The 12,576-nt window shown below is 44.8% G+C and overlaps 2 protein-coding genes across 3 annotated transcripts; both read right to left on the minus strand.

The window, feature by feature from the left end:
• Positions 1–383: 383 nt before the first annotated feature.
• On the minus strand, positions 384–2,637 carry fkbp6 (FKBP prolyl isomerase 6). Of its 2 annotated transcripts, none has more exons than XM_076048360.1 (8): positions 2,449–2,637; positions 1,919–2,036; positions 1,737–1,826; positions 1,442–1,644; positions 1,213–1,332; positions 926–1,123; positions 706–807; positions 384–545 (listed from the first exon to the last, which is right to left on the minus strand). In XM_076048360.1, exons 1-8 carry the CDS (start codon positions 2,515–2,517, stop codon positions 444–446), a joined length of 1,002 nt encoding a protein of 333 aa, XP_075904475.1. In that variant the 5' UTR covers positions 2,518–2,637; the 3' UTR covers positions 384–443. The 2 variants fall into 2 exon arrangements, with proteins under 2 accessions (XP_075904475.1, XP_075904476.1); XM_076048361.1 differs by having other exon boundaries at positions 698–807.
• Positions 2,638–3,653: 1,016 nt separating this feature from the next.
• Positions 3,654–8,000, minus strand: tmem244 (transmembrane protein 244). Its single transcript, XM_076048397.1, has 6 exons — positions 7,863–8,000; positions 5,280–5,365; positions 5,060–5,136; positions 4,599–4,724; positions 4,285–4,329; positions 3,654–4,072 (listed from the first exon to the last, which is right to left on the minus strand). Exons 1-6 carry the CDS (start codon positions 7,953–7,955, stop codon positions 3,975–3,977), a joined length of 525 nt encoding a protein of 174 aa, XP_075904512.1. The 5' UTR covers positions 7,956–8,000; the 3' UTR covers positions 3,654–3,974.
• Positions 8,001–12,576: the final 4,576 nt, after the last annotated feature.

Consider the following 12,576-nt stretch of genomic DNA (forward strand, 5'->3'; position numbering starts at 1 on the left):
AGTGTTTTATTGGTGGGATGCGTCACGGTGCCTTCACCAAATTGCTATTTGCTGACAGCAATGCAATTAACCTTTTGTCAGTGATAATAACTTCAGGCAGAGGAAAGATGAATGTACAGCACACTTGATCATAGAGCTAAATTCTTGATAATATTTTAACACAAGCAGTTTCATTCTTATTATTCTCACTTTGAGGATATTCAGATGTTTACCTCTCAGAAAAACTTAAACAAACAAAAATGGGAAAAACCAACTCCCTTTTTTACAATCCCTCTGACGAGGACTTTCATCACCCAATTTCAAATCAACAAAATCGTAACATTGAACAAAAAGAGTCAATCATACAACAAACTATGTTTAGACCACGATCATATCCGTGTAAAATTATTCCTTTGAGGATTTGCACCACAGGATAGACACTGTTCTCACAATACAGCGCCGCATTACAACGTGGGAGTGACTCTCTCCGCCTTTACTTTCCCCTCATGCCGCTGAACATCTTGGAGTACATGTCCTTCTCTTTGTCCAGGCTGTCCCTGTAGCATCTGCAAAGCACACACACACACGCAAAAAAAAATTCATGTAAAAATATTATTTGCAGCTTGAGCTTGGAAAGCAAATCTGTTTTCAAAGTGAAAAAAGTCAAATCAAAAGCAGCCGAATCACGGCTCCTCTAAATAACAAGAGTCAGACGTACAGCGCAACCTTCATCAGTAGGTTGTTGATGTCACTGTCAAAAGGCTTCTTGGCCTGGGCAGACAAGAGGCAGTGCTGGGCGCTCTCGTACTCCTGAAGCTCCAGGTACGCCTGACAGAAACAACAGAAATCCATGTAATGTGCTGGAGAAGAATTGGAATCACTCAAGATCTAAACTCAAACTTTCAAGACTTTTTATCTGATCATACACACAGAAGCACTGTCTGACCTGTCCACAGCGGAAGAGAGCCTTAGTGTTGCCTGAGTCGATCTCAAGGGCTTTCTTGCCATATTTCAGTGCTTTGTGCGGACTGTCCAGGCGGAGGGCAGTGAAGCAGAGGTTGAGGAGGAGAGGAAGTTCAGCTGCCCGGATGCTCTGCTTCTCAGGGTCGCTCTGCATTTCCCTGTTTCCAAGCAACATCACAGCCTGGGAATTGATGAGACACAACATACAGACATTTTACCACATGTAATGACAAAACCAGAAAAAACAAACAAACTGAAAGATCTACCTACCTGCTTATAGCGATCTTTGGCACTGTCGAAACGGCCCTGTCTAAAGAAGCGGTTCCCAAAGCTGCGCAGTGTGTTGACGACCTCAAGAAGTGTGGACAGAGGGGCTGCGTTCTGGGCCTCCTGATGACAGAGCAAATAAGAAAAACAATATCAATGATCACATTCATCAAGCCACATTGGCTATATACTTTTTCTAAAGAAGAAAAATAGGTGAATGTTTTAGACCTACCAGGTCCAGCTCGATAAAGTCGTCCACTTGGCCTGAGTCCAGAAAGTCCAGGACTTCAACCTCATACAGAACTACGGAAGCAGCTGGGATGCGTGGAGGACAACCAAGGTCCCCAAACGCATACTGAGGGTTAAAGAGGAAGCGGGAAAACTCTCCCTTCTTCATGGTCAGAAGGCCTACTTCCAGTCCAGCCAGCGTCACATCTGTTGACGCATAAAAGATTTGTGAGGGCCTAAGATTATGCAAGTGAAAAAACCTAATTGAATGAATGAGAAAATCACTGCCATTAACTCACCCCTGCCTAACTTCATCATGCGGGGGAACTTGAAGTTGGTGTTTGTTTCAAAAGGCTCATCTGCATACTCCAGGAAACCAGAGTAATATACTTGTGGAGTACAGAGAAATATGTTGGTTTTGCAAAACAAAATCATTTTCAAGAGGAACTACATCGTCAAGGCAAAATCAAGACTGCAATACTCAATACTGAAGCGTTGCTGGGTATTGGTGTGCCAGTTCCAGGTTGGACCACCTCTTTCAGGATCCCTCCATCTCCCAGGACGTCACTCATCTGATGACGCAGGCGATCAAACTGACTCTGAAATTTCAATTTTGGTTTAACAATCCCTTTAAACCATGTTTCGGCTTCATCTGAATTATGGGCAATGTACATCGTTTCTAGTGAGGTTACTTCGTCTGCTGCCACATTTATAGCTGACAGTTATTTATCAATCATGTCCTTTTCTTAATTTGAATTCAACTGGTCTGATTATTAAGACGTCTCCGGACAAGTGTTGCCAACTTTCATACAAGATAAATAAACACGGCGCGCACAGCACGGGCCAGTGGCTCGCCAGTGTTTATACGAGTATTTGTTTTCTTATCTATCTGGAAAATTTCCTCCCTACTGATGTTGGCTAGCACACGCCATTTTTGTAGGTGCATTTCAAAACACGTGTTGGTCAATAAGCATTTAGCCAATTGGCTAACATTAGCCACAGCTTCGTTACCTGGTCTCTGAGGCGTTGCTCGCTGTCCAATAAACTCTGAATGCTGCGTATTAATCCGTTTCCAGACATTTGACTTGTGGTTAGTTAATGTCTCGCCAGCCAGAAAAAGTTAGGGTTTGGGACAAACTTGCGCTAACTTCAGGCGCACCCCGACGAACTGACTTTAAAGTTGGGTGGGTTTCAGACAGCCATGCATGGCGCCCTCTTCAGTTACTATCAAGACAGTACAGTTTGAGGAACAACATTTTCTTTTTTTCTTTCTACGTTATATTCAAGTTTAAGCTAAGTCAATAAAGGAACTACATCACATTAAAACTTACGGGTTAAAAACGTTGCTGGATTTTATATATTTTTTAGTATTAATACTCAGCAAATAACAAATAATTTCACTTGAACACCGAAAGAAGAAACTGGTGGGAAACAATGTGTTGTATTGAAAAAAGACGACATAATTATTTGTAATATAAGCAAAATATCAGTGTATATAATGCCATGCAAGTCTATGGGGTCAAAGGTCAACTTTGTCCTAGAGACATGAGACCACATGTAGGTTCATCGGGATCCCTCAAGACACAGCCACGTCAAATTTGGGGCTTCTAGCCCATGAGGAACCCCGAAACCCTGACCCTAATTCCAGTAGTAACCCTAACCCTAACCCTAATTCCAGCCTTATCGCTAACCCTAATGCAATGCAAGTCTATGGGATCAAAAGTCAATTTTGTCCTACAGACATGGGACCACTTGCAGGTTCATTAGGATCCCTCAAGACACAGCCACGTCAAATTTGAGGCTTCTAGCACCAAATTTTTTTTTGGGGGGGGGCATGAGGGCATGAAAAATTTTCTTCCTCCAAGGTGGGGCGTGACAGAGAAAGTTTGACACAGAAAAATACGAGGAATCATTGACGATTGCAACCTTTTACCACATGGGGGAGACATACCACAGCCGGAGAAAGGCTGTGTGCAGGTTAAGGCGGGCACAGAGACTGTAAAAATATTTAGCTGATATTATTTCAATGAAAAATCATCCTCGCGTCCTTATTCGAGGTAAAAGACAGAGCAATTTTGTCTAAAAGCAAAATATTTTTCAAATATATTTGCACACGAAGACAAAAGCATCAATCTCACTCATCACTGCAAGGGACAAGTATTAATATCTACACTTTATAATGTTGATCATGTTCTGTATTTTTTGCAGAGGCTTCATGCATTTTCCACCTTTCAGCACAACATTTATACAGAGAAGTTTGGTAAGAAAGAATACAAAACAATGGTTAAACTGTACATATGTTTATAAAATATAGTAAAATAGATACTGGGTCATTTGTACAAGAATGGATCTGGTGTCTATATTGTAACAACATTTACAGTGTGTTTGGAATTAAAAACAGAATAACTACTGGACCAGCAGACCGATTTAGTTGCCCACATCAATCTAACCATGGGTTTGAACAGTGGCATGTATGCAGACAGACAAGATTAACAAGTGAGCCAGTTAAAAGCTTTCCTTGTTAATTAGTCAGGGTGCTAGAAGTTCTGAAGCTCAGCCGGGTAGACAAAGTTGCTTCTGAAGAGCTTGTAGGCCAGCAGCTGCCCTCCAAATATCATCATCAGCAAGCCAGAACCTGCAGCAACAGCACAAGGTTCAATAAATGAGGGGAAATCAAATCATGGGGAGGGTCTGCAGGGGAATTGCTAGTTTTGGCACTTTTGAAAGTAATATTGTGGTGGGGAGAAGGAGAAGAAGATTTTCAGGATGGTCAAACAACACTGAAGCAGATTAGAATAAAAAAAAAAAAAAAGGAAGATAAAATTAGATAACATATAGAGATCTCACCCAAAGCAATCCACCAGTGCTCAGCCGAAGGGAAGTCCGACATCACTGCAAAGTAAATAAAAAAATCTTTTTCACTCAAAAAGCAAGGAAACATTCTAAACACACTATATTATGGTTGCAAGGGCATGATTGGAACATTTGAAATGTCTGGTGGTCAGTGTGTGTGTGTGTGTGTGTGTGTACATTGCATAAGCCAGAATCCTATCAGCTGTTCTGCTGCTCTATTGATCCACTTTGCGCTTGTGTGTGCTAGTACATGTGTATGTGTTTGTGTGGGTGTGTGTGTGCGCGCGGGCGTGCATGTGCGTCATTACCTGCCACAGTCATGGCGACGTGCAGCAGTGTGACAGTTATGGCGTAATCCCAAACCCACTCCTCCACAATCCAGGCAAACACCAGGCCCCCGAGAAGATACGTCACCTCCGTGGAAATGACGCCAACTAGAGGGAAGAAGACACATTGCATGTTTTTGCACGTAAGTAACAGACGTGCTCCAAGGTGCGATCACTTAAATGGTGAGCCAGTTTGAACAAAACTGGATAGGGATTTGAAGCATTCAGCTGCGCTTGTATGACCGTATACTAATACAAATAAGATTAAGTGCACACACTGTCAATGACAAAAGAGGAACTTTGGGGTAAACTGACAAACTACAATGTTAGAAATACTGGAGCTAACAGGTCAGGTATACTTAAAGATGTGTACTGAAACTAACAATATGCATAACACTGACATTCTGTGTGTGAGTCCTTGCACGTCCACCTGTGCTACTCACCCAGGTATTTTGGGTTCTGCCATGACGGTTGTGTTGTGTAGTCAAACGGAGCCAGCAAGCTGTTGATCTCATGAACCCTGAGGAGAAAACAGCAAAATGTATTTCAAAACCTTGTTTGCTCCCTTTGCAGTTTAGTGTTTATCCTCATACCGATGTACACATGCATGTGTGTGTGTGTGTGTGTGTGTGTGTGTGTGTGTGTGTGTGTGTGTGTGTTTACCTGAGCAGCCCGATGCAGAGACTGACCACCATGTAGTAGAGGGAGTAGAAGCACACCATGCACATCAGCAGGTTCTGCAGAACCACCTGCAAATTGAAAGAGTTGCATCACATCTGTAAATGATCCAGCTCTTCTTTCCGGTTTTGTGCATAGTTATTTCATTTAGGCTTTAATCTGACACTTGGATTAATAGCCGAAATTAAAGGAGAAGGACCAACATTTAATTATTCGCAAAAGAGCCATTCATCAACTGGCGGCTGCGATTCTCAGCCACTTTGGAGACTCCGCTGAGGCCAGTCGGCTAATGTTTAAAGGCAGAGAGCCGAGTCTGGATGCTGAACGATGCCATCAGTTATTTTAATGACGCTGCATGGCAGACAGCGTCTCGTCTGTGTTTACCCTTCTGTCCAGCAGCCAAGATTTACTTTCGCTTAAAGGCCCGGCGTGTGACATTTAGCAGCCTCTAATGGTAAGAAAGCGCCTCGCAAACAATGCTCAAAGTTAGATTTGTGACGTCCTGCTTGATCTCAAATCCTCATTGTCGTCTTTAAAGATGTGTAGTGGTGTAATATGGCCAAGAGAATATATATTTTTATTCAATTTGAATCGAACACATTGGGCGTTTAATCAACAAACGTTCCTCTTCTAAACAATATAACACGATCAAGACAAAAATAGACAACGTCAAAGGAAAACCACAGATGGGGGCGTAAAGCCTGATGCAAACGCTTTTAACGCAACTGGATAACTGGACGCGCTGAGACGGCAAGTGTCCAGACATCCTCCATTCCCTTCTCCTCTTTTGTGACTCACAAATCTGTCATCCATGAAAAGCGCTCGGCGGCAGGCAGCTGCTGCCTTTCCAGCTCGCCGTGCGTCCCTCTCATCGAATGATTAACCACGGACTTCAGAGGAGCTGACCGACCGGGGAGACGACGCAGATCTTCCCCCTCGCAGACGACACCGTGGCTTGTCAAACACAGCTGTAACGGATTACTCTGAGAGACCTGCTGCATTCCAGTCTGCCGCTGCCAGAGTCGGGGGCGGAGGGAGCGGAGTGGGGGGTCCCCCACGTGTCAGTTTGCCAGCTAATAAATTGGCGCTGGTTGCTAATCCTCCTTCCCTGCTTTCACTTCTGCCCCGCCGTCTGCTCTCGTAAATAACGCACCCACGACTTCCACCTGGCAACCAGAGCTCTATTTATCACTGCTAGCAGGAGCAGAACACAGGGAAAATTTGCTAAGTAAGTTTACATTGATTTCTGTGTTCTGTCCCGCGCGGTTGTTGGCCCACTGGGAAGCAATGAGGCGCTGAGATCATAACGAGCATGACAGGGAAGCGAGGCTTCCGGAATAACAAGGTGTAATATTTATGCCGCCTGATGGATCAATACCCCGATCACGTGCTGTGCCGACTCGTTTTTTTGCACCTTGAAAATTGATTCTCAGTCGGCCGAGACGAAGGGTCACAGGGATCAGGTGAAAAAAAAGGGCTTTTATGTTTAGCTCCGCTGCTTTATCTACAGTGCTGTGCACTGCCACACACACTCCCCACATCCCCAGCACATGGCACATGGCAGCTATACCTTCACTGTGCCAAATTGCATATTTCCATGAGTGCAGTTGGAAGTTTTAAGCATCACTTCTACCTTCTGCTTTGAAAAATTTAGCACGTCAACCAAACACACACACCACAACGTAGCAAGTGTGTACGCCAGCAGCTGGTGAATCATTAGAGACCCAGCAGACATCACTATCTTTTGCATATGTACAACATGTAGCACACAAGCATATGTGATGCAGCCTCATCTTCAACAAGTACAATTGAAGATGTGAAATATGTAAATCAAACCTTGCACATTTTTATTGTTTTAACGCACTGTTCACACGTACAGAAATGTGCAACAACTGCATTTCCTTGCGCACGGACATTTTGACGTTAGGACTTAGAAAATTGTTTGCCGTGGAACTGAGGGTTTGCTTTGTTACCACTCAACGGATAAACAGGCCTTTGCTGCCTTTCTTTGCTTTTTTTGATCCCTCCTTCCCCCCCCAGCCTCCATGGTTGCTTTGTATATATGAATAAAGAGTGTTAGAGGGGAGCTGAGGGGTCACCCAGACCACCTGCATTTTGCTTTGCTCAGAAATGTAAGTGTGTCTGAAAGCAAGAAAGAAGCTGAGGCTTATACTAATACCCCCAGAGACAGCTAAACACCTCGCTTTGTGTGTCACCTGATGGCCCTGCACTGCCAGGGAGAAACGAGGTTTAACGGTTTAAAGCTAATATTGAAGGCTTCTGTTTTTCCTAGTTTTGTTTTTCCCAAAAGAAAAAAAAAAATCAACACTTTCCAAAGGTTCTTTGCAAAACAAAGCGTAGAAACCTCATCAGCTAATCAGGAAGGATGATGCGTGGAGACGCACAAGTAGAATAATTAAGAAATACTTAACTAAAACCAAAATTTACAATAAACAAATTGACCATCATTAGCACAACGCACAGCTACCGCACTGCCCTCATGGGTTCTGTCTCCTTTCCAGCCTCAGTCACTCTCTGTCGCAGCACACTGTCACATCAAGCGCTTACCCAGGTATCACTGGGAGTCGTCTTATAGAAGTAGGGTCCATGGCGTTTTATGAGCGTAAATCCACAGCAGCGACAGCAGTAGTCCAACAACATGAATGACTAATGGAAGAATCTGGACTGCATGTGCGTGAGTGTTTGTGCGTATGACAGCATGTCAGTGGTTGGGGAGGGATGGCGCTGCAGGAAGGAGGCTCGGATTAGAAGAAATGGGATTACTCCTAAGAAGTCTGGCTAAAGCCCTCAAGGGATAAAGGTAAACATACTGCAGGGGTGCTCCAACACACATGGGCCGGTGGAGGGAGGCGGGCTTTAAGATGAAATGGTTCATGCGGACATAAAGGGGAAAAAACAACAACAACAATAAAAAAAAAAAAATCAACTGCTATTGCTATTGCTAATTTCAAAAGATTGTGACAGAAAACGTGATATTTGACAAGAAAATAGAAAAACTATTGAAAAACAAAAACAAAAAACCCCACACTTGTAAAAAAAAACAACATATTTTTACTTTCACTTTAAAAGTATGACTGCTTGTCGCTTCCTCGGTCTTAAGTCCCAATTTACAAAGATGCTAAGTGTAATTGTAAATGATACCCATCAACAACCCCCCCCCCCCCAAAAAAAATAAAATAAATCTTAATTTGGAAAAACAGGCCCTTTACCGTGCTTTTCTTTTGTTGCCTATTCTTAATGCGAACACTAGATGACAGTATAGCACTGCACGCCATGCACAGAGCGACTTCCGTCTATTAATGGAGCCAGCGCCAGATGATCCATGTGCCTGGCAGCAGGAGATAAGACGCTCCCTCATGAACAAGTCGCGCTCGTAGATTGCCTCCTAACTCCCGTTTTGTTGCTTGAACTCAATCAAATGTTTTCATCGCAACGACGACACAGCCCGGCTTCAAGTCTCAACATGTGAACAGGAAGTGAGGCAGAGGAGTGAGGACGTCTTTCCCTCCAGGAATAGCCGTAGAAACTCAAAACTCTTCCAACGTCACAGTCTGCGCGCGTCACGGGCCCGCGTGGGTGACGTGTCGCGCACGTGAGCTTCTTTTGTCCAAGTGGCCGGGGGGGTTGACAGCCTCTTGGCTGCCAAGGTAACCTGCATCATCGTAACCATGGCGACGGAGAGCCAGGGAGGTGGGTGAGAGGAAGAGAGGAAGGAAGGTGGGCGTCTTGAATGTGTGTGTGTGTGTGTGTGTGTGTGTGTGTGTGTGAGTGAGTGAATGAACCCAGCGCAATGTCTTGCTGTCAATTTCTTTGCAGCCTTTCTTCATCCATCCATCCATCCATCCATCCATCCACCTTGCTAACTCAGTGCACCTGACCCGCAGCGCCCTCCAGCTGGTCCAAGGAGAAGCCAAGGCTAAGACGATGTCATCAGTCCAATGAGACCCTCCATTCAGTTGGAGCATCCTGATAATATGCAGGAACCACCTGAAGTCCTGCCTTTTTAACTTCTTGCAGCGTGCACAACCTGGGCCGCATAGATACGTACACATATACTTTTCTGTGATATCTCCTGTTGGTAATGCTTGTTGAGGCTCAACTAATTTGGTGAGGTTCACCAAGCCAAATGATATTTGCATCTAACGACCAGCATGTTGTGAATATGTCATGTTTGTGATTCTCAAAGGGAACTAAATCTGCCCAGAGGCCGGCGAGTTCGTGCGGCCAACAGGTTCGGTTTCCTCGGCTGCCGCAACAAGTGCGATAATGTGACAGAGAGGAAATAAACAGAGCGCTTCTGTATTTACACAGACTCTTTTCGACGCCTGAGCGACGCGGCTCGCCTGCGTCGCATCAGCGAGCAGACGCGCTCTGTGCCTGAGGCTCCGCCGATCACTTTTTTAAAACACTTTGAAAGTAAAAATGCAGCACGCGGTGGAACGTCAGAGGATGACAGAGCCGCCAGTGCGTCGTGTCATGCAGCAGGGGCAGAGAGAGGCAATTGAAATCGGAGGCGAGGGCGTGCGGCTCTCAAGGAAACTATAAGGGGCCGTGTGTCATAATTCAGAGCTGATGGATAAAAATAGGCGAGTGGCAGCGAGGTGGAACAGGACGTATGACAAGTGAAGGCAAGACACAAGAATCAGTTTCTCTTGGGAGAGATTAAGCTTCTTCAACAATTTAGAGATTGAAAAATAGTTGTAGTATCATGGTCGCATGGCGCACCAGCTCAGTGGTCTATTTGTACAGGGAGGAGGTTGGAGGTTGTGGGTTCAATCCCCGGCCGGCAGTGTTGCTGGGATTACTCCATAAAAGGAGTCCAACTACTGATTACTGCTTTAAAAAGTAATCCAATTACTTCTTTGTATCATGAGTAATCAATTACTTATTACTTTAAAGTAACTGCTGAGATAGAGATATTCAGAGATATTCTTTGATTTAGACGAGATGAACTCAAAATAATGTTTGTATTTTTAGCTACAAACACAATCGCTGTTTTTTCTTGCATGTCAATGACGTTGCATGCAATGGCTGCATCCTCAATCTGCAACACAATTGGATACGTTTTTTCTAAATTTCAGACATTTTGTGACCAATAAGATATTTTTAGCTTGCAAAAAATTTCAGAAAAGTAATGGAATCGTTACTTGACGAAGTAATTATGATATTTACCAGTTTTGCCACTGTAATCCTGTTACATTACTCCGTTACTAAAAAAGTAGTTTAATTACAGTAGTGGGTTAGTAAGTAATAGATTACTTGCCACCACTGGGTGAAACAACCAGTTTTCTGCTTCCCAGCACAATTTGATAATAATTGTAGCAAAGATCGTAAAACAACCAATATATCCTCCAGTTTTAAAGGCCCACGTGTTGCAGATCCAGTAAAGGGAAACAACACAAAAACACATCAACAGCTGTATAACTATAAATGTGGAAGCACTCCTGGCAAAAGCTCTAACCGCTGCACCACTTGGCCGGCCCACAACCCAATCATCACTGCACCTGAAATATAATTTGCATTACCAATTAAGCTCACCCAACTGGTTCACGGAGATAATGACATTTTTACCCTCTTTCATCTGTAATCTAAAGCCTCCTCATCACTTTCTCCCCACCACGCAATCGCATCCCTCCCCCTTCCTAATTATTTGGCCGCGGCCCTCCGTCCACAGCTGCTTGCAATAAACTGACAAGACGTACACACACACACACACACACACACGTTCTTCTAATCCTGCTAATGGCGAGAGGGCCTGTAAACGAGAAGCACAACGGTCAACAGTGATCGGCTTTGTGTTGTTGTTGTTGTTGCTGTTTTCCTTCCTCTTCTCCTCCATCTCGAGGCTCCTCTCCACACCTCGCTGCCACTTACGGAATATAAATACAGCAGCCGCTGGACGACGGCCGCGCCGGGACGTGAATCTAAACCAGTTGTTTTGTGGGTTTTTATTGCATGGAGCGCACCAGGGTTGTGTGTGTTGTTCACGATCTCACGCGTGCGCGAGGAAACAAATGAACCGCTGGTTTGAAAAAGCAAACAGTTTGCGCTGAAAGGAGTTTCATTCCCGGCGTGTGTGTGTGTGTGTAGGTAGCGCGAATCCCTCCAGGAGATGGACGAGGTTCATGTCGTGCGTGTCAGGGGTCAAGGTCGGACGCGGTGAGCTTCCTTTGCACTCTCTCCGCCCTCGGCGAGTGTTTTATTATCGCTCCGCTCTGCCGCTCTCTCGCGCTCGCACACACAATTTGTTGCAAATCACGTTCGTGCGGTAAGAATGCTACACTCTAGTGATCCTCTCAGCGCAGTGCAGCACAATCACTGGTCGCTGCAACTAGTTCTGACCACGGAAGATTCACACCCTGCATCCTGAATGTGAGCTGCCGGAACAAGACGACTGGAAGGCCCGGTTTGGTTTCACCAAAGAACCTTCAGTACCGCTACATGATTTTTTGTTTTTTAGCTGTCATACTTCCGGCCTTTTTGCATGTGAGCGACGCTAGGAAGCCCACTGCATTTTTGAAACACACTGACACACACCGTGTGCGCACGTGTGTGTGTGTGTGCGCGCGTGTGTGTCAAGCTTGATCAGCACGATTTGACTCCAGCAAGCTACCGACTTCGCACATGTGTGTGCCGCTGTGATCCAGAGTGTTCTGTCCCGAGGCGTGTTTTATTTCACACCAAGTCAGTCGTCTTTCTTATCGGCCTCTTGCACACACACACACACACACACACACACACACACGCGCACACAGTAAGAGAGACTCTGAAAAAAAATCTGGTGTATTTTGCACTGAATCTTTTCCAACATGTAAACACAGGAAATGACACGGATGCCAACATCTGCAACGTTTTGTCCCGCCCCCTCTGCTGTGTGAGCGAAAGAGCTGGAAAGCTCTCTCTCTCTCTCTCCCCCTCTCTCTCCTTGTCTTTATACTCTTACGCTGGGCAGCCTTGACAGAAGCCTCCCTCACCCCACTGCTGTGGGGACATTTTTGGTTGTGACAGCATTTCAGCTGGTCTTTATTTTAGGATGAAGGTTAAGGTCAAGTTTGGGGTTAACACCAGTGTGTGTGTGTGTGTGTGTGTGTGTGTGTGTGTGTTTCTAAATATGCCCAGTTAGGACCAGGATGCATTGTTACATCACAGGATGTACATTTGATCACAGCTTGGAGGAGGCTTTTCTTACCAAGGTTCTAAAGTACCAACAGCTCAAGACTGCAATTATGCAGCTTGGCTACCAATGTAAACTGCAAGTTTT

The sequence above is a fragment of the Nelusetta ayraudi genome, unplaced genomic scaffold (genome assembly GCF_046127955.1).
Source record: "Nelusetta ayraudi isolate G7.1 ecotype Tasmania unplaced genomic scaffold, CSIRO-AGI_Nayr_v1 ptg000100l, whole genome shotgun sequence".
NCBI classification, from domain to species: Eukaryota; Metazoa; Chordata; class Actinopteri; order Tetraodontiformes; family Monacanthidae; genus Nelusetta; species Nelusetta ayraudi.